Here is a 19,815-nt window from a genome sequence, read left to right as displayed (position 1 = left end):
TTATTTTTATTTCTTCGTTTATTTATATATTCTACTTGAGCGTCATCTAAGCTGACGTCTCTTGGAAACATATCTACCAGACATCCCTTGATTATGTTAAAAATTATGCGCTATTCTTTATTAACTTAACGATTTTAAATAGGCACAATTAAATTTATTTTCACGATGAAAAAAATTTCATATCTCTCGACTAGTAAACAAAATAATAGCGAAATAATCAAGTCTCTTTCGAACAAAATGTGTTTCTTTTATTGCGTAATTACATTGTTTCAAAATATAGCTCTTGCGCTAGTATTTTTTCTTCTTTACACCAGAGTATCGAGGAATATAAAATCATTACGGAATGTTTTCTTATTTCGCGTCCCCGAAATGATTATTAAAACTTCCGATAAAAGACGCAAATGCAAAGAACGCGAGAAATAGTCGAGAAAGTCCGTTAAAAATAAGTAGCTAAAAACCACGAACCACGTCGCGATATTACCTATTGCAACTTTTGCTTTACTTCATCAGGTATACGACTCAAGTACCACTGATGCGACTGGCCAGGCGCGGTAGCCAGGACGCCTCTCGTGTTTGCGTACGTCGTCTCTCGGTTGTACGAGTAGCATTCACCGTGTAGATCGGTCAAGACACCGCCGATCGCGCGAAGAACAGCTTCGGGGGCGCAGGTGTCCCATCTCTTGCATCCGTGACTGGCAAACACGTATGCGTGAGCTTTTCCCTCCAACAGGAGAATTACCTGCGAATAAATGTATCTTGATTTAATTCAGTCGCGTTATAAATCTCGAACAATTCAAAGATTGCCGGTGATGTTAGTCATCATTGACCAAAATCATATTAATATTCGTTGGTGTAATTACCTTGTGCCCGGCACCGCCTACGCGCGACACCTCGTCTGGATTTAAGGACTTTACCGCGCTCAGGACAATGCTGTCGGAATGCGAGCTGAAAACGAAGACGAGGAAACGTATATATTCGTGTAAAATACTGCAGTGCAATATAATGTTAAAATCGCTATACCGAGTGGTCGTGATTATTCTCTTTCCTTCCGGAGGTGGTTTTGGCGTGAAACCACCGAATCCCACGCCGTCGATACCCCACAATGTACGACCATTTTCAACATATGTGCTATTTTCGTCCTTCCTATAGTATGGTTGATGTATTACGCCTCCAACTGCTTTTTCACCGATTGCTACACCCACCAATACTGTGACGTGCTCCACCAGTCCTTGAGTATACTCTGCTGTACCTGCAAAGTGAATTCTTTCATGAATATAACGAACGTTTTCTGTTATTTTATATCTTGGACATTGTGAAATAACGTAGAGATGCAAATGCATTTTACTGTCATAGCAAAACTCAAGATTCAAGATTTAAATAAAGATATTGATACCATCTAGAGGATCCACCCAAACACACACGTCTTTGGGATTAACTTCCTCCAGGTGGGATGGTAGCTTTAGTTGCAACACCTCTTGATCTGCTTCTGTGATGATCCATTCAGATGGTACCTCGCAACTGGATGGTTCCTCTTCACCGATTATAGTTATATTGGGAAACTGACGACTCAGGGATGTTATGATGCATCGTTGAGCGCAACGATCCGCCTCTGTTTGTAGATCATTCTTACCCTTCTCCACTATGTTCAATCCACCTTTGTTCAAGACATTTCGAATTATTTTACCAGCTTGCACAGTGGCAGATATAGAGGATGCCATTATGCGTGACAATAAAGCTGCACTTTGAGCCATTTTATAAAATCTTGACAACGATAATTGTGATGATGAAGATGATAGTAGAGAAATAATGTAATCCTGATAAACGGTTTTCTTCCCTGAAACCCAAAGATGATATCTAAAATATTTAAACAAATATATATATATATACAAGCATAACAAAAATAATTTAATAATAATAATCTCATAAACAAGAAAATAGATTTTAATTTTAATTAAATCTTTTTCATGCCTTGATATATATCTTTATCGATGTAATAATTACTAAACTTTTTATAGATTTTTCAAAATAGAAAATATAATATAATTATATGTAATACACACACACACACACACACACACACACACATATATATATATTGCATATAATTATATTATATATAATTATAACATATATATATATATATGTATATATATATTATAATTGCATATTATATATAATATATTAGAAAATATATATTTAAATAACATATTTAAAGTTTTGCTATTTATGAGTTTGTCTAAATCGAAATTAATGCATATAAAATATAGAATATACATAATAAATATAGAAGAAAAACAAAGAATATTCAAATTTCTTAAAAATTAGAATTTCTGAGATTACATACTTTTTAATTACTTATTGTTATCTTAAATAACGTACAAGCAAAAACAGCGGAAGCAAATTGTATTTGGATGAGGTTATACATGCACAGATAAAACTAGGTTGAGATTAGGTTGATACATGACGAAAACACGTGTATGGGTATTATATCTACGAATTTGTTTGAATTGTTCGACAAATTACATGTGATACAAGATAATTTGACGAATATTGTCATCAATCAATCGGCATAATTAATTTTTACAATCAAGAAAAATTATTCTTCATTAAAACACGTGTTTTATATGATAACAACAAATCTAATCTAACCTAATCTGACCAATAATTTTTTAATTTAGGCAATTATTATAGAAGTGTTCTGATTAATTTTTCCATTTTTATAATATATGTTGGAAGAATCAATTGATACCGATGAAGAGACGTCTTTTCCAGGATTACTTCATTATTTATGACACTTGTCATAAATAACTAGATTTTGTATTTTTGGTTTATAATAAATTGGATGCAAAATGTGGAGCAAAAACTTGTTGCCAGTGATGAGTTCCTGGTTGTCAGGAAGAAGTAAGCATGTTTTAAATGTTTATTGCTCGACATTAACCAGCGATAATTTAAATTTGAAGAAAGCAAAATATGATACTGCACAGATGAAGGAAATTGAAAAGATAAAATTACAAATAAACAAGAAGAGAAGAAAATCTATATTGGATGATAAAGAGATACTTGATATTATTAACTATGTGCGCAGTGTTAATCCAGATTTAGTCGACGTTTGTACAAAACAGGTGAAGTTTTATCAGACAGATGTAGGCGTGTTATATTTAATCGACAGAAACACAGCTGCACAATATGTCTCTTTGATCAAAAATGATCTTTTGAAGAATACATGTTTTGTTGCTGAATTGAATCCTGGTTACGGTGTATTAACTACAGAATTATTGAAAAACGATGTACCATTAATTCATCTGTACGAAGGGAAGAAGCAGCTACATCCAATATTGAATGCGATCCATAAGAAGTATTCCGGAAGATTGGATCTGAGAAATATTAATCTTCTTAGTATTCGCAAGTTGTTTTATAAAGACAGAAGTAAAGGTGAGAATCAGATACAGGAAATTTTTCAAGGAGTACAAAATAAAAAATGGGAAGATGAAACTTCTATGCAGATAATTGGTGCGACGTCTGATAAATTCTTTTTTCATCACCTCATACAAAGTTTGTTGCTTCGCAATTACTTTATGTTACATGGAAGACCTGTCTTCTACCTTGCGATATCTCCGTCTCTGTGGCATGTTAGTATTTTATTTTTCTTCTCTTTATGGTATACTTGATAATTATATTAAAATTTGATTGTATCATGTTTTTAGAAATACAATTGTGATACCAGTAATGCTAAGATATATACTTATGCAAAAGTGATGTTTCAAGCAATGTTCAGTTCTAAACTTTTGGGCACGTTAAATAGAAATGCTTTTTTGCCTCGGCCAAGGCAAAACAGAAAAGTTAAACAGAGTTCAACCTGTATGTGGGCAAAAGAGGATTATGAGCAACTAAATGTGATAAAAATTGAGCCAAAATCGAGCCTTTACTCAGAATTATCACAAAACGATTGGCTAACGTTTTCGTATTTTGTAAGACATCACATGCAGAAACGCTGTAACAGAGTGATACCTGAATTAGAGTGAGTGATGTAACTATGATTTTCATCAAATATTTTTCTATCATAAAATTATATATATATATATATATATATATGCATCTTTTTATATTTTATTTTATAATTGCATATTTTATCCTCAGAAAATGGGTACCAGAATGTGGAATCAGATTAATAGCTAAAGATTACACAATATTTACACAATTTGGTGACTTGACTCCAGCACAATTGATAGAACTTTTTAAGGAATTTAAATCCTGGCCTGAATACGACAAGAGTCATTTCTTAGCATGTATGAATAATTTAAACCCACTCAACGAACTCATAGAATTCGAAGATAACTTGAAGATAGACGAGTGAGCCGAATCTCTGAGCGATTCGAACGATACACTTTCTGTAAATATGATTACAGTAATAAAAATTTTTACTTTTCTTTGATACTCGAATATTCTATGCTCGTTTCTGCAATATATTGTATATATAACATACATCACATGACTAGACCGTGATTCTTGATAAGCCTAATAAATAATTTAAGTTTCAATTACATAAAGAATTATGTTTTACATCGTCAGACATGTTAAAAAAGAAAAAAACATATTTACTTTTCAGTGTTGGTCTATGTCACATCTTGGTGCGAGTAATTTAATCATCTTGAATCGTGGTTCCAAGAAGCATATTTTTCCGAAGAATTCCTCTTCCTCTACTGTTCCTGTACATATATGTCATAACGGCTTTCTCGCAAGTTGTATATATACATACGTATACATATAGAGGCGCATCGGTATTAGTGAAGAGGATTATCGTTTTAGTCGGTATACTCTTTTATTTTCTTTTGTTTAATACTGGTTGGCCTTCAAACATCGTAGTCGTGTTCGGCTCACAGTGTAATTGTACGTACGTTCGAGAGTATCTCTCCTGTCAGGCGTGAGCATCTTCTTTTCTTACCGGAAGATAGGACAGGAAGTATTGCCAAGAACACATTGTAAGGAATTCTCATATTCATATATCATATTTTAGTTTCATATTCTGCATTAAATCTCGAAGAGCGCCAGTCGAAGAGAGCCATATAAAATACCACATTTATAAATTAACACTATAAATAAATGTTAATACATATATAAATATCTCATTAATAGCTAGTCAGATAAATTCTGATAGTTCATAATGGGCGTTCTCTTGGAATATATATATATATTCCAAGAAAACGCCCATTATATATATATATGAATATTTCCGGCTTTCTATTTTTCTAGTTTACATCGAAGAAGAAACGGATCGAGACATCCCTATGTGCAATTATTTTCTAAATAATCATTAGCATCGTTAATATACCCATACACAACTAGCTCTCCGATTGACCTTTGCGCTTGTTTATCCAAGTTTTACATTGCGATTATCGCTGGCCTTTTCAATTTTTCATTTCTAAATATCTGTATTTTCGATCTTCTCAGTGGGACAGTTTCATCCAACAACAAAGATGAAGTTCTTATATGTCGGTATTGTGCTTCTTACGTACAACTGTATGACGATACCTGGCCAGGATCTGGCATTTCCGACTGATGAAGAAACGTCTCACGTCAGCGGCGGCAATTCCACGGTAATAAAGATATAATGTAAAAAAAATGAAGAGATGTGTGTAGACTTTTCTTGATATATTCGTTCTCTTAGGCGATAACGGAACGTATTCCCGTGTCTGCCCCGGATAGTTGTCCGAAGAACATGCTTCTTTATCCTGGTGACAGTGCGAAGGACGCCTGGGTGTGCGACTGTAGACCACGATTCCTATACTTTCCATTGAATGATTCCTGCCACGAGGCCTACAGGCAGGGTCCTTGTCCGCCCTGGAATTATGTCGTTCTACCCGAGAACGAGGCGGTGCCACGTTGCGTGCAGAATCCTTGCTTGGAGGACGGCGTAGTGCCGTTCAACGACACGTGTTATCCTCTGAAAACGATAGGAGGTCCTTGCGCGCCCGATGGAGTAATAGCCGTAAACGAAACCACCTTCCAGTTGGAGTGCGTGTCAACGGACACCGCGCCCTTTATGATAATCGACGTTCCCAGGAGAACGTGTCCACCGGGTAGTCGTAGAAGCACGCTCGGTATATGCAAGAAAATACAAAGATTATATAATTTCTGATCAAGTCACGTCGCCACTTTGATCGTTTATTTAGCCATTTAATCATTTTAGTTTGATTTGTCACATGTGAGTTACATATTTGCAAATTGTTATATGTATTGAAATTTCCAGGGTTAAAAATGTAGCACATTATATTTTAGTTTGGTGGTCAGATGATATAATTTTGATATATTATCACTTTATAGTTTATACATGTATAATTATAATTCGTATATGATATAAATATATTTAAACATATTTAAGTATTATTTAAATTTAGGCTATCGTTACAAGAATCTCTCCCACAAATTATATACTCAAACTCAATAATTCAACGACCTCATACGCATTATATACATATACAGATATAATAGAATAATAGAATCGGAAAAATATTAAAAGAATGATATAAAAGATATGTAGCAGTAATATATATCACACAACTTTTGTTACACTTATACTATATGACTTATACTATATGATGTTTCTATTTGTTTTAATACAAATGGAAATATTTATACTATAATATATACATTATTAACATAATTTTTTATAAAAACCTTATATGTCTAAAGTTATAGAAAGTCGAATAATATATGATGCAAGAGTATTAAAGAATATTAAAACACAAAGAGAAAAAAGAACTAATATGTGTGTGTTGTGTGTGATCCAAGTGCAGAAAATAGCGTAAATTAATATATTCATAAAAAATCCTTCAATTAAATATTTTGAATCTCTTTATCGAACAATTTTCAATAATTATTTAACAATTACTAAATAAAATTAACAAAATTATTCGTATCATCCATAAAAATAATAAAATATGACTAGTATATATAATTATATAAAAATTGTGTTATTCGACTTCCATGCAATCCATCATGATTCAAATAGAAAAATAGTAAAAATGTAAATCCTCCAATCGGTTCCAGCTGTTAGAGAACTTGACAGATGCAATAATATGACATTGTCACAAAAATGTCATTGTGCTAAAAAAATAATATGCACACAAATAATTTTGTTAACAATTAGACAACTAAAAATAGTCCGATAAGAAATGGAAACAAAAAATTTTTTATGAAGTTATTTATTTGCACTGTTTTCTACGTTTGGCTGTCATTAGCTCATTTTCCTCTTTGTGTTTTATCTTTTATTAGAGCCTTTTTGTTCATTTTTATTGAAGAATTTTTCTTCAGTAGTAAATGAGATTATCCCTATTTGTGTGTGATATTTCAAAAATATTTTATTGTAGACACAGGTATGTTGGTTTTAATTAAAAAATATTAAATTGTATTTTTTTGTGAAACTAATCGACTCTGCATCAGTGTTCACAAATAATAGCCATTATATTAATATATCATTTCATTCGCGCAGAAATTGTGTGCGTTTCAAAACTAATGAAGAATTCACACCTATAACGTAACTGTTTACATAAAATATATGTTGTTAGAGATATAGTCTTATTTACCTCTGCAAGTTAACAAACGTATTCTTATAAACATATCAGTCCTGAAAACGAAAACTTGGACCATCAAATTTTAACTCGGCTCCTGTTGCTGACCGCTGGTAGTGGCTTCTATCAATTTTTGCCTCTCTCTATACATGGAGACCTTCATATTTTCGAGTTGATGGTATCGCAACAGTTTTAAGACCGCGAAAACCGACAAACCGACCCAAATCGAAAGACTGCTCCAGATGCCGAATTGAGCAGCGCCAAGTTCGATATGAAAGCCGGACGTGTCGATGCCGTCAGCCTTGTCGATATCATTTCCAGCGGCTAGCTCGCACGAAGGGAACCTCTTGGTCATACATTGGCACCACGTCATAAAGCCTAAGGTAACGATAATCGCCGCAATCAGGGTGACGGTGGCGAGGATGATGGATGTGACGACGTCCACGAAAGCTGAGAGGAACGAGCTGTCCTCGCTGCGGTACATCAGCAAGGACAACCGGTAGATCTGTACCGCTGATGCTATGAGGAGTACCAGGCCTACAAATATGGTGTAATTACAGTAAGCCTGTGATGCCCATTTCACCACGAACTGGCCATCCGACTCCTGCCAGACCCCAGTGGAGAACAGAAGACAATGTCCCCTACAAGAAGAAAAAATAATTACTAAGGTTCATATTATGAACTCGCATCTATCTCTAGATATACCTCTAAAGTTAGAAACGCAGATAAATGTACATTTAAAATCAATCATACTTTTATCGCACATTTAGAGCTTACATCTATTTCTTAGAGATACAGATAAATGTACATTTAAAATCAATCATATTTTTATTGCACATTTAGTGCTTACATCTCTTAGATTTATCTCTAGATGTATCTCTAAATGTGCCACGACAAATGTGATAGTATGAGCGCACATTTAGTGCATCTAGAGGCAATCATTTAAATATATTTTTTGAACCACATTTATAACACTTTCAATAAAAGTGTGTACTTGAGTACATTTATTTGCGCCTCTAACTTTAGAGATACAACTAGAGATGTATATAGAGTAGAAATAATTTCAAACGTCAACTGATTGACTTGTATCTCCTGATCTTTACCGAAACTCATCCTGGTGCAGGCTCATCGGCACAATGATGCAGAGCGACAGAATAAGAGCTACGACGTAGCCCGCTATTTGGCTGAGTAGCAAGATATTGGTCAGTGCCATATTTCTCAGCAGGTTAAAGGTTGTACAATCGAAACGAGAGCGTTTCGACGAACGCAAGATCCTGGCATACGATTACGTGACGAACGGTTATTAATTAGAATCCATGTACTCCACCATACTCTCATTGACGGATGCTTCAGATCCCTTTAAATCCAATCGGGGCACTTGTCAAAACAATCGTCCGCGAACGTGCGCAGCTCGGAGGGCGCATGTGTGCGACAAGAGCGCCGATGACGTCACCGCACGCAACCTCGTCCAATTGGCGCATTTTGCGAATCGGAGGATCTCTTGGTCTTTTTCACCGATGAATAAACGATTTCCACGATTTTCTCTTTTTCTTTCATCGCCATTTTTTGTATATGTTGTTTTGGAAATCCTTCAGGTTCAGGTTTTCAATCTAAATTTAAATTAAATTACGTAAATTGTTTCGATTGAATTTACGATTGAAAACCAACTTCAAGATTCAGGATGGTTTTTGATCGTCCATCCTACTCCCTGAAATAAGCCACAAGTAGAATTATCCTTAGGTGTAGATGGGGCATCAGGGGGATAAACAAGTACCGGAAACCGTAGGAGTCGGAAAGGATCATTGGTTCTTCCTGTTTATTTCTTCAAAAATGTTTCCCGCCCGCCTGGCCTTGGAGTAGCGCGACGAATGAGACGAGACGCAGAAGCGAGAGCGGGAGCGGAATCGGCCTCGGCGCTCATTCGCTCGCGTTCGGCCGGGTCTGTCGAGTCGGACGGACGAGTTTTTTGTCTTTCCGAATCAGTTCGACTCCGATCCGAGGTGGGGACGCCACGCGACCGACGTACACCCGCGTGTCGTGTCGCAGCGCATCGCCATTGTTCGCTCGAGGATCGCGGATTAATATTATGTCAGCCGTCGAGGAGATGAGATTCCGAGCGAGTCGTCCGCTACTAAGTCGTTGCTGCTAAATACGAGTTTTGCGTTCGTTCGCCGCTTAAAGAGGAGAAAGAAAGAAGAAAAAGGGAAAAAGAGAGAGAGAGAGAGAGAGGGGACAATGCCTAGCGACAACGTGCCTGGTGCGACGACGACGAGATGATGATGATTCCCTATCGCAGACGCAAAATACGAGCGGAATTTTCCTTGGAATAAATTTGTCAAGACGGGACGAAACCTTTCAGCAATGTCTTGGCTCGGCTGGTCGGCGGACATCAAGAAGAGGGCCTGCAAGTACTTACTGCAGCGTTACCTCGGTCACTTCCTCCACGATCTCTCGCTAGATCAACTGACCGTGGATCTGTACAACGGGAAGGGCCAGGTGGACAATGTCTATCTCAACGTGCAGGTGGGATATTTAACGCGCGCTCCTCTTTTTTTTCCTTTGTCTCGTTCCTTCTCCCGTTAGCTAATTTGCGATGATAAGATATATTGCACCACTTCGTAAATGCGCCACGCGCATTATTAGACACATTTACTTACACGCCGCGAGACTATCTCGTGCGTCGCGTGTTGTCTTTAAACAGCTGATCCATTTAAAAACCGAGTAAGTTCGATTACGATGATGAGATGTCGTACGATGTCCGATGATTCGATAAACGAACGCGTATTTCTCGCTGCGTATATTCTGCAATCATTTTTCTTGAACATTGCACGATGATAGTCGAAAGATATGTATAGAGAACAGTTAATTGTACTATATGTGTGCTAATGTATATGCATAATGCGACTAAATATTAAGATTAAAAGTCAAATAATAAATAGATAATGAAATAAAATGCATTCATTAATTGTGCAGTTTCCTGTCTAAAGTATTTATTCTAAATTTTGTTATATTTTATATTTTATTTTATTCTATTTTTTATATTTTGCGTGCAAAAGAATTTATCACTTTCTGTTATTGATTAAATAAAAACTATATATTGCAACTGTTTTTATATATTAATATAACAATTCATCACAAACGCAATTGATTGCATTCATGCATTGATTAATGAGGCACATCAATAGTGCTAGTTCATTGGTTGACACTATATTTTCTTTTATGCTAATAACTGATAATTTATTGCAGACTATTGCGCTTGATAATACAGTTGAATAACTGTTTCCTTAATCTACTTACAGTGTGTCAATTTTTTTATATTCCAGATAATGGCTATTCATTGATTTGTAAACAATCTTATTTCTTTATTCCCTTTTTTATTAAATAAATATTTATGATATAATTGATATATATTTGGTTCCTTTTTACAAAAAGAATGATTATCTATTGCAATTCTAGGGCCTCAATGAGATGGGAGAGCAACAACATCTTCCAGTGGAATTCATTGACGGTTTTATACTGGAGATATCTCTTAGTATACCATGGTCAGCGTTACTCAGCCAAGCGAGTTATATGGAGGTGAAGGGCCTCAGATTTACGGTGCAACCGCGACAAAGAGTCGAGACCGGGACGTCGATGTTCGAGTCCATGTGGAGTTCCATGACGTCCAGTATGCAACTAGCACAGGAGTGTTTACAGCAGGAAGCGTCCAACGCAGGAAACGCTCAACCTTTAGAAGCAGTGGAGCTATTTGCGCAGACTATAGATTCAAGTAGAATATTATTTTATTTCTACACAAGTGCAAGTTATACTTTTAAATCTGAAATTGAGTGAGATTTGAAACTTACCTTTTCTATTGTTGGTGTATTTCAGTTTTATCCAGGGTCAAAGTGAGATTCATCGATACTGTGATACGTCTGGAACACGTACCTTTGAACTCTTCCATGGGAGTGGCGGTTGAAATGTGGATACAGAACCTTGAATACTCTGATGAGGCTGGATTAGATCCTAGTGGTACGTCCCTGGATCCCGATGAATGTGCAAAGGGTTACATCATTTCGGCATTCTCCACTAAACGATTCTATATGGAAGGAGTGACCTTTCACACCGATGAATTTCCCTCCCGCGCGAGAACATTTTCAAGAAGTTTAGTGACAAGTACGTGCTCTACTCCCGATTCTAAAGTAAGTATAACGAGTATCAAGTAGAATATCGATATCGCGAGTATTATTGTAAAAGAGATTTTATCAGATCTTAACTTCTTTTCTCTTTTTTGGACAATAGAATTCAGATAGTCTGTTTACATCCGCACAAATGTCTCCTACTCTGAGCATACTGCACACTCCTCCAGAGGGAAATGCCGTCAACAACTCAAACGAATTAAATCCCATCATGTTTGCCAAGTTAGCGGGTAGACAAGAAATAAGATTGAAGATGAAACAAGGGGAAGGAATATCGGGACCAAAGGTAAGTAAAAATTATTACAAGTTATTTCTAATCTTTTGATTCAAATGGTATCCGTAACGATATATATATCTCCGGTCCAGATTTTTATATTCCTCTAAAATGAAGGAACAATGTGTATTCCTCAGGTAGAACTAGAAATTATTCTGGGATCACTTACCTTGTTCTTGAGTCCCAGACAGTTGCACGTTTTGTTAGAATTAGCACATGGCCTAGCATCGCCGAATCTAGAAGACATGAGTAATGTCGTTCCAAGAAGATATGCAGAAAAACCTATGGCTAGCAGCGATTTCAATCGCATAGAACGTGAACTCATTCATCAGACGCATCCTATGCAAGATTTGAAGACTATGGTAATGAAATTTATCGACACGTTTTTGTATATGTAATTTAATACATTAGTAATATTGCAATTATATATTACAGGATCTACGATACGCGCAAGGATGGTCTACAGGGTCCGTCGATGAATCGGATAATGAAGATGAATTCTTACCGATGAAATTGCCGGGATCTACATCGATGTGTGATTCGATCGTGAGCAATAGTTTCAGTATGGATGGTAGCATATCGACCAGTAGCATCAGTTCAAAAAGTTCTGTGACAAATCTGCCGACAAGATATAATAGACAAAGACACAATATAGACAACGACACTTCCGCAGAGACTACTCAGTTCCACATAAGGGTGTCCTCCGTCGCTCTAGTTCTGTTGCACGAAGATATACTGACCCCGTGCGTGGAACAACTCGGTCTAACTTCTAGTAGTGTAAGACAAATGAAAAATACTGCGAAGGAATTTTTCAGACAATTGGGAACTTTCGCAATGGGTGGCTTTGGAAGTAAAGATTTCGATACAGCATCAAAATCGCTCACAGATGCCTGTCGATTAAGTCATATCAGGTACATTAATCATATTAGAACAATGATAAATCTAATTTTTGTATTAATTTAAAAAAAAATTAAAAAGAAAATATCAATTAATTAGGTTATTGGCTGCACCGCTAGTGGTTGAAGGCAGTGAAAAGACTACTAGTCAATATTCTGCGATATCGGGGAGCATGACTTTAGCTAGTCTGGAAGTTGTAGAGTGTTTGGTCGACTCCAACAACCCCAACTCGTATCGAGCATCAACGATGGAATTTGTCGAGCTATTAGCGTTTACGAAAGAAAATGCAGCTAATAATATTGGATTTTCCAATAAAATTGATTTTAGAATGAGATTTAAATATACACAAAAGGCTGTCCGGCATGCTCACATGACGAAATTTGCACATCCACGCACAGAAATCGAGTAAGTCATTTCGCATTTACCTCTTTAAACAATCTAACAATTGAATATTTTACTTTGATATCAATTTGTTATTTTAAATTAATTAATTAACAGAATTAGTTGATTTTATTAATCGATAGCAAATTGCGAATAAATTAAATTAGTATTTTAAGCAATCTTATCTTCTAGCATTCAAATGGAACCCTGCAGAGGCGAAGTAGACATTACTATTGTAGATAGAATATCCGCTATCCTTAATCCACAGCCAATATGTACTTGCAATCCTGTAATAAATACTAGAGATGCTGTAAGTATATATATTTGTATAACTAAGTGTATTTTCTCAATATATTCAATATATTTCAGTATTCCCAGAGATTCAATATATTTATACAAATTAAGTTTATTTTTTCAAAAGTATTTATTTTATCTTTAATATTATAATTATAATTGTTCTATAATTGTATATACTCTTATATTCAATTTACCAAGATTCACATTATATTTTACAGAATCAACAGACATTATTTGATCAAGCTGTGGATAGTGCAACACTGCCAGATTCCAGAGTGGACGTAAAAGTTTCTTCGTCATCGTGTACGATAAAGCTGAGGTACTACATCAAATATCAAATAATGAGTATTTCGCAGTAGTGCATCAAGCTTGATCTACATTTTTTTCTTTTACATAGATTTCCTGTCCCAGACTTAAGACCATTGCACGATATGAGTCGTGCACCATGGTGGAAGAGATCCGTGAGGTCCGACTACATGATAGTGCAAATGACAGACGCTCAAGTTCATTCCACTATGGATAGTCGATCTCATTATCTAGCTAGGCATGAGTTACAGTGTCGCCGATTATTGTTATCATACGTGGAAACCGAGGGTGACACGCCGATCGAGATCGGTTTAGCCACGGCCGACGAGAAGAGTGATGCCCCATCGTATCAACAGGTCAACGACGGTCTTGGTTGGGCGAGAGTGGTGATCATCGTGTATCCAGAACGTCTCGGTGCCCCGTTGGAAGACAGTTCCGAGGAAGAGCCCGAAAACGATAAACGGATTTTGGACGATACCTTGGAGAAAACCCCGAAACACGCGCCTTCCCCATTCACCTCTAGACGAATTATGCGTGAATCTGACACACTTCACTCGAGGTCTCACGAACACGGTGAAAAGAATGAGCAAAGGTTGATGTCCTTAAACGTTTTAAAATAAATAGATATGTCTATTGAGATTTATAATTTTTTTTTTTTAATAAATGTTCCAACAGTGATGGCGAGGAATTAATTATACCCGGCAATCGACAAGAGATGTTGGAATTTATAGAGGAAGGTATACACGGCTCTAGATTGCAATTGGAAATCAATCTACCTTGCGCTTCCGTCCAAATACCGTCTAAACGCATTTACGAGCAACTCTACAATCGATTCAATACCGATTTATTCCTGTGGGAACCGTCAGCGCCCAGACCCAAGTACAGCACTCACATAGAAAGTCACATCGGCCTCGATTTGGCATCGACACTCTTACAGGAATCCGCTTACCCTAGGTAAATATTTTGAAAACATTTCGCGAAAAATTTGTGGAAAATATTTCCAAAAAATTATTCTAAAAATTATAATATGTATAACTTACAGATTCAGCATGTGCAAGAGCGGAATTCAATACAATTCCGATTCCGATTCAGACGAGGAAGGTATTTTCCATTCTACGACGAACGAGAAGAATCGCAAGGATCATCAGCAGACGCGAATGTCATCGAAGAAAGCTCAGAGCAAACTAGCCATGACTCTGAGCATCAATCAGGGTCTGCTGTCTATGTACACTCCCGTACGCGATTCCATGCGCAACGTTATACCCGGACAACAAGGGGAGCTTATTATTCGTTTGGAGGATGCTACAATATTCTCCGTAACAGCGTACAAAGGAAATGTGAATCTGAGCTACGCTTGCGCCATGATGAAGAGCATATCGCTCGATCACTGCGGTCTAACGACCAGCCCGTCGCAGACGCCACCGTTGAGGTGTATCAACAGCGTTACACCGCGACACTGTGAGAGAACGATATATCGCAGCGGACCCGGCAGCAACATAGCGGCGAATTCCAACGACAAAGACATGATGACGATCGCGGTGAGGATACAAGCGGCTCATCAAACGCACCGTATAAAGACGTTTCGTGTCGCGATAGGTATAAGCAATGCCACGTTGAGGCATCGAATGTGCACCACCACCACTACGTGGTTCACAGAGTTCTTAGACTGTCTGGATGTTGCGGATCATCCGGTCGCGGGTTACACCCCGCCGGGCGTTTTAACCGAATTGCATTTGCATCTTTGGGACTGCGCGATCGACTACAGGCCGCTTCATCTGCCGTTGAGATCCATCGTGACCCTCGGCAATTTCAGCGTGTCGAGTAACATCACCGCGCAGACCAACACGTCGACGTTGCGCTTTATCGCGGAAGACGTCGCGCTCTTCATATCGGATAAATTGACGCGCGAAAAGACAGCGGTGGATATCAAGCGGGATTACGTGTGCGTGATGAATTTCGGCTTGTTTGAATTGTCGCTGCGCCTGAACGAGAGGATGTACGGCGGCACGCCGCGCGTCGACCTCCGGGCGAGTAACAATGTGTTGCACATAAGGACCTGCTCGGACTCCGGTCGCGCTCTCATGCAGCTGCTCACTTACGTCGCCAACGACGGCGACTTGCAACAGCAACCGAACAACAGCGCAACAAATCATGGCAGCACCGAGAGCATACCCACCACTGTGCCACCACCGACATCCACGACGTTGCACGAAGAGAATCTTTTGGGCGTCGAGAGTATCAATACTCTGAGCAGGAGTCAGGTGGAGCGAGTCTACAGTCTGATGGAGGACGCGTTGGAGGAGACCGTGAAGGGGACGACGATAACGACTCGGAGCGGGAATGAAACCGGGAAGGCACCGATGACGGAGAATCGAGTCGAGTTCTTCTTCCCCGACGAGTCCTGCGCCGCATTGCGCGGGGTGGAGACGCGTACGAAGGATTCGCAAGAACGCGGTAAAACGATCGCGTGCAACGTGGACGACGACGACGATGACGACGACGAATTTTGTATCCTAGGAGAAGAGGCCGGCGCGGGAATAATACCGCGCTACGGAGTACCTGAGGTTCGGTCGTTGTGCCAAGAACCGTTGAGGATAGTGGATAATCACTTTTCCGTGCCGGTCGGGAAAACCGATCTGTTGCAGACTCCGCCAAATTATCCTGCACCCGTCTTGAAGTATACTCTCTGCGAGATGACCCTGATATGGCACATGTACGGCGGCAACGATTTTGATTGCTCGCAGCCACAGTCCTCCGCAAAGCACGTCACCATCAACGACAACGTTCGCAACAATATCGCGCACGGAAGGTATGGAAATTCAAAATTAAAAGAAATCTTTATAGAAAACTCTGCAAATGTATATATTCTCTTTTTTATTTGATCTAGGAGTAAGTCCGCTATAGGTGCAGTAGGTTTCAACAAGTCTAGTCCGAATGAAGTGCATTTCGGCAGCGTGCCGAATTCACCGCGCGCAACTCGAAGCAACGAATCGTTAATCGATTGGCACACCTTGGGCGGCCCGAATCGACGGCATGACGTGCTGATGGAATTGCAACTGAGCAAGGTTCGCTTCCAACACGAGGTCTATCCGGAGAACACCCGGGAAGCATCCAGACAGGTGCTACTGGTGCACGAGATCGAAGTAAGGGATAGACTGGCGTCGTCGCACATAAACAAATTCCTTTATCAGTACAGCAGCGAGGCGAGACCCAGGCAGTCTCACTCAATTATGTTCACAATGAAGGCAGTTCACGTAAGGCCGGATCCCAGATTAAGTGCCCAAGAATGTTGTTTGAAACTTAGTCTACTGCCACTGCGACTGAACATAGACCAAGATAGCCTACTGTTCTTAATACAATTTTTTAACGAACTAGGCGGTGGATCGAAGCGAAGCCAAGAAAGCTCTAGCGCACCCAATAGCTCGCAATCCACCCCCGTATCGAAACAAGGAACACCTACGCATCATCCGCCCATTATGAGCGTGAATGATGACGCGTTGACGAATAACGCGATGATGAATATGTCGCAGAATAATATCATTGATCAGGATCTATTGATACTTTTGGAAGATGAGCTGACGTTCAGGGACAATAAGACTAAAACCAAGACTGTCCACCATGTCCACGATGATAGTCAGCCGATATACTTTAGGTATGTGAAATCGAAATTATTATTATCGAATTAAAAGGCGCAACAAAATTCACTCATTGCTTTAAAATTGCGTATCTATTTATAGAAACGTGGTATTTGGTCCGGAAGTTCTCATCAGGTTGGATTACCACGGGAAACGTATGGATTTCACTCATGGACCGTTGGCGGGTCTGCTAATGGGTTTAGCAGAGCTGAACTGCTCCGAATTAAGACTGAAAAGACTGTCGTACAGACACGGATTATTGGGATACGATAAGCTTCTCGCGTTCCTGGCTTCAGAATGGTTGCAAGACATCAAGAAGAATCAACTTCCGAGTTTACTCGGCGGCGTGGGCCCGATGCATTCTGTGGTGCAGTTGTGTGAGTATAACACCACTTATAATTCTGATTCTTTGAAAATTAAATGCTGTATCAAATTATTTTCGAAAATATTGTACATCAAATTATATAAGAAGAAATCATACGCAATATTCTTGAATAGTGCTTGAATTTTCTTTCTTTAAAAAATAATAATGCATTTGATTGCACTGTTGTTGCAGTTCAAGGGATACGCGATCTATTTTGGTTACCGATCGAACAGTATCAGAGAGATGGAAGAATCGTCCGTGGTTTACAACGCGGGGCGAATAGCTTTACAACGTGTACCGCGATGGCTGCATTAGAATTGACATGCAGAATCGTGCAAGCGTTACAAACTACAGCTGAGACCGCGTATGACATAGTTAGTCCTGGTCCCAGCGTGAGGTGCAAGAATAAGGGACAAAAGGGTCGTCGAAAGAGATACTACAATCAGCCACTGGACATTCGAGAGGGGGTAGCTAACGCTTACACGTTGGTAAAAGAGGTAAGACAAATTCAATTGCATACAATTTTATATTCTATCTCTCCTTCTTTTTTCTTCGTAACATTTTTTTCTAATATTCACATGTGATTTTGTAGGGTTTAGGCGAGACTGCGACTCAGTTGGTTCGGGTGGCGAGCGAGGAACACGAGCACAAGGGCACAGTTGGCGCGGTAGGCGGTGTACTACGACAAATTCCCCCGACGGTCGTAAAACCGATTATCCTAGCGACAGAGGCAACCAGCAATGTGCTGGGTGGGATGCGATCGTCGTTGGTGCCCGATGCGCGTCGAGAGGCGGTGCAAAAGTGGCGACAAAATTCCGACGCCAGTTAATAATACCTTAGTTGATCGTGAAGAGGAGGAGATCGCTAAATTGGATCTCGTCAGTCAATTTCGCTCAAATAATAAGCTTTTTCTCGATTAATCGATCGACCCCGATCAGGAGGTTCGAATTACTTTTTATTATAACACATTCATGACATGTGTATACGCATAACGAAAGAGAATATTAGATAAGAGTGCCATACGTTTTCGCGGTGCGTCTGGCGATATTGTGATTGTAGCGATTTATTCCCACTAGATCTGCGCGATTCGTTCTCGCTTGATCTGTACGATTTTGGGCCTCGGTGGGTATCGACATGCGAGGTAATAATAGACCTAAACAAAAAAGCGTAGCTCTCTGATGAAAGAGACGGGAAAGAAGAGAGGAGTCGCCCCCGTTGGGTCCTAACTACGTGTGCTATACAATATTAACGTAGTGATATCAATTTAATTAATTTTTCTTGTACATTATACGAAAGAGGTGCAGTACACTTGTGGCAAAAAATTAAATCACTTAATTTAAAATTGCCGATAATTTATTACAAATGTACAAAGAAAAAAAGGATACGACTTGTTATACTTATAGAATATGAAAATAGCTACGTTCTATGGCGAAGGAATTATATATTACAGCGCGCTATTCCTTCTCGTATATTTTTTTTCTTTCAATCATGTGAATGTTTTATACCAGTGATATATGTATCGGAGAAGATTTTATTAATAAAACTATATATAATAGAAAAAAACCTTGTTTAATGTTTTTTTTACAGTTTAATTTTTTATATGACGATATTTATGGCATTTATAATGTTAAATACTCAAATTATCACAGAATAATTTTTTTAAGCAAAAAAGAAAAAAAAACGATAATAACTCACTCTTGGAATTATTAAAATTAATGTACGATGATAAACACGTGTTTAACATTTGTTATTGATTCGGCTATCACCCAGTGAGAAAATTATTAGTCAAATCGTCATCGATTCGACGAATTTGACATTGATTTGAGATCGATTCGACCATCATTTCTCACTGCGCAATCACTGGATACATTCGATCTCACAAAATGTCAAACAGCGGAACTATTTCATCACTGTC

The 19,815-nt window shown here is 38.4% G+C and overlaps 4 protein-coding genes across 13 annotated transcripts; 2 read left to right on the top strand and 2 right to left on the bottom strand.

The window, feature by feature from the left end:
* Positions 1-226: 226 nt before the first annotated feature.
* LOC114935652 (3'(2'),5'-bisphosphate nucleotidase 1) lies at positions 227-5,352 on the bottom strand. 9 transcript variants are annotated; one of them, XM_029308577.2, is made up of 6 exons: positions 4,600-5,352; positions 4,195-4,515; positions 1,394-1,834; positions 1,021-1,249; positions 861-945; positions 227-739 (listed from the first exon to the last, which is right to left on the bottom strand). In XM_029308577.2, the coding sequence occupies exons 2-6, from the start codon at positions 4,274-4,276 to the stop codon at positions 482-484; spliced, it is 1,095 nt and encodes a 364-aa protein (XP_029164410.1). In that variant the 5' UTR covers positions 4,277-4,515; positions 4,600-5,352; the 3' UTR covers positions 227-481. The 9 variants fall into 9 exon arrangements, with proteins under 9 accessions (XP_029164410.1, XP_029165036.1, XP_029164589.1 ...); XM_029309203.2 differs by having other exon boundaries at positions 1,394-1,654; XM_029308756.2 differs by lacking the exon at positions 4,195-4,515 and adding an exon at positions 2,380-3,374.
* Positions 4,626-6,373, top strand: LOC114936312 (uncharacterized). The gene is made up of 3 exons (XM_029309506.2): positions 4,626-4,979; positions 5,449-5,594; positions 5,666-6,373. Exons 2-3 carry the CDS (start codon positions 5,475-5,477, stop codon positions 6,134-6,136), a joined length of 591 nt encoding a protein of 196 aa, XP_029165339.1. The 5' UTR covers positions 4,626-4,979; positions 5,449-5,474; the 3' UTR covers positions 6,137-6,373.
* Positions 5,433-9,198, bottom strand: LOC114935259 (transmembrane protein 179). The gene is made up of 2 exons (XM_029308068.2): positions 8,672-9,198; positions 5,433-8,209 (listed from the first exon to the last, which is right to left on the bottom strand). Exons 1-2 carry the CDS (start codon positions 8,779-8,781, stop codon positions 7,654-7,656), a joined length of 666 nt encoding a protein of 221 aa, XP_029163901.1. The 5' UTR covers positions 8,782-9,198; the 3' UTR covers positions 5,433-7,653.
* A 283-nt stretch (positions 9,199-9,481) lies between these two features.
* Atg2 (Autophagy-related 2) lies at positions 9,482-19,464 on the top strand. Of its 2 annotated transcripts, XM_029307890.2 has the most exons (16): positions 9,482-10,091; positions 11,025-11,337; positions 11,439-11,749; positions 11,850-12,032; positions 12,158-12,382; positions 12,456-12,931; positions 13,017-13,322; positions 13,491-13,608; positions 13,814-13,914; positions 13,993-14,493; positions 14,577-14,855; positions 14,944-16,710; positions 16,789-17,553; positions 17,639-17,913; positions 18,093-18,397; positions 18,493-19,464. In XM_029307890.2, the coding sequence occupies exons 1-16, from the start codon at positions 9,930-9,932 to the stop codon at positions 18,727-18,729; spliced, it is 6,324 nt and encodes a 2,107-aa protein (XP_029163723.1). In that variant the 5' UTR covers positions 9,482-9,929; the 3' UTR covers positions 18,730-19,464. The 2 variants fall into 2 exon arrangements, with proteins under 2 accessions (XP_029163723.1, XP_029163776.1); XM_029307943.2 differs by lacking the exons at positions 9,482-10,091; positions 11,025-11,337; positions 11,439-11,749 and having other exon boundaries at positions 12,017-12,032; positions 12,113-12,382; positions 18,493-19,463.
* Positions 19,465-19,815: the final 351 nt, after the last annotated feature.

The sequence above is a fragment of the Nylanderia fulva genome, unplaced genomic scaffold, assembly GCF_048542155.1.
Source record: "Nylanderia fulva isolate GAGA-0341 unplaced genomic scaffold, ASM4854215v1 Scaffold3, whole genome shotgun sequence".
In the NCBI taxonomy this organism is placed as follows: Eukaryota; Metazoa; Arthropoda; class Insecta; order Hymenoptera; family Formicidae; genus Nylanderia; species Nylanderia fulva.
Note: the sequence above shows the minus strand (reverse complement) of the source record. Positions and strands in the feature narration are given on the sequence as shown.

Bases quoted from the DNA above. Each gene is read 5' to 3' on its own strand.
- Atg2 (XM_029307890.2), top strand. From the start codon at position 9,930: ATGTCTTGGCTCGGCTGGTCGGCGGACATCAAGAAGAGGGCCTGCAAG. The intron at 11,338-11,438 runs GTAGAATATTAT...GGTGTATTTCAG, and splicing joins TGCGCAGACTATAGATTCAA to TTTTATCCAGGGTCAAAGTG. The intron at 13,609-13,813 runs GTAAGTATATAT...TATATTTTACAG, and splicing joins TAATAAATACTAGAGATGCT to AATCAACAGACATTATTTGA.
- LOC114935259 (XM_029308068.2), bottom strand. From the start codon at position 8,781: ATGGCACTGACCAATATCTTGCTACTCAGCCAAATAGCGGGCTACGTC. The intron at 8,210-8,671 runs GTAAAGATCAGG...TTCTTCTTGTAG, and splicing joins CTGCACCAGGATGAGTTTCG to GGGACATTGTCTTCTGTTCT.
- LOC114936312 (XM_029309506.2), top strand. From the start codon at position 5,475: ATGAAGTTCTTATATGTCGGTATTGTGCTTCTTACGTACAACTGTATG. The intron at 5,595-5,665 runs GTAATAAAGATA...TCGTTCTCTTAG, and splicing joins TCAGCGGCGGCAATTCCACG to GCGATAACGGAACGTATTCC.
- LOC114935652 (XM_029308577.2), bottom strand. From the start codon at position 4,276: ATGACTCTTGTCGTATTCAGGCCAGGATTTAAATTCCTTAAAAAGTTC. The intron at 1,250-1,393 runs GTATCAATATCT...TTCACTTTGCAG, and splicing joins TTGGGTGGATCCTCTAGATG to GTACAGCAGAGTATACTCAA. The intron at 740-860 runs GTAATTACACCA...ATTTATTCGCAG, and splicing joins TAGGCGGTGCCGGGCACAAG to GTAATTCTCCTGTTGGAGGG.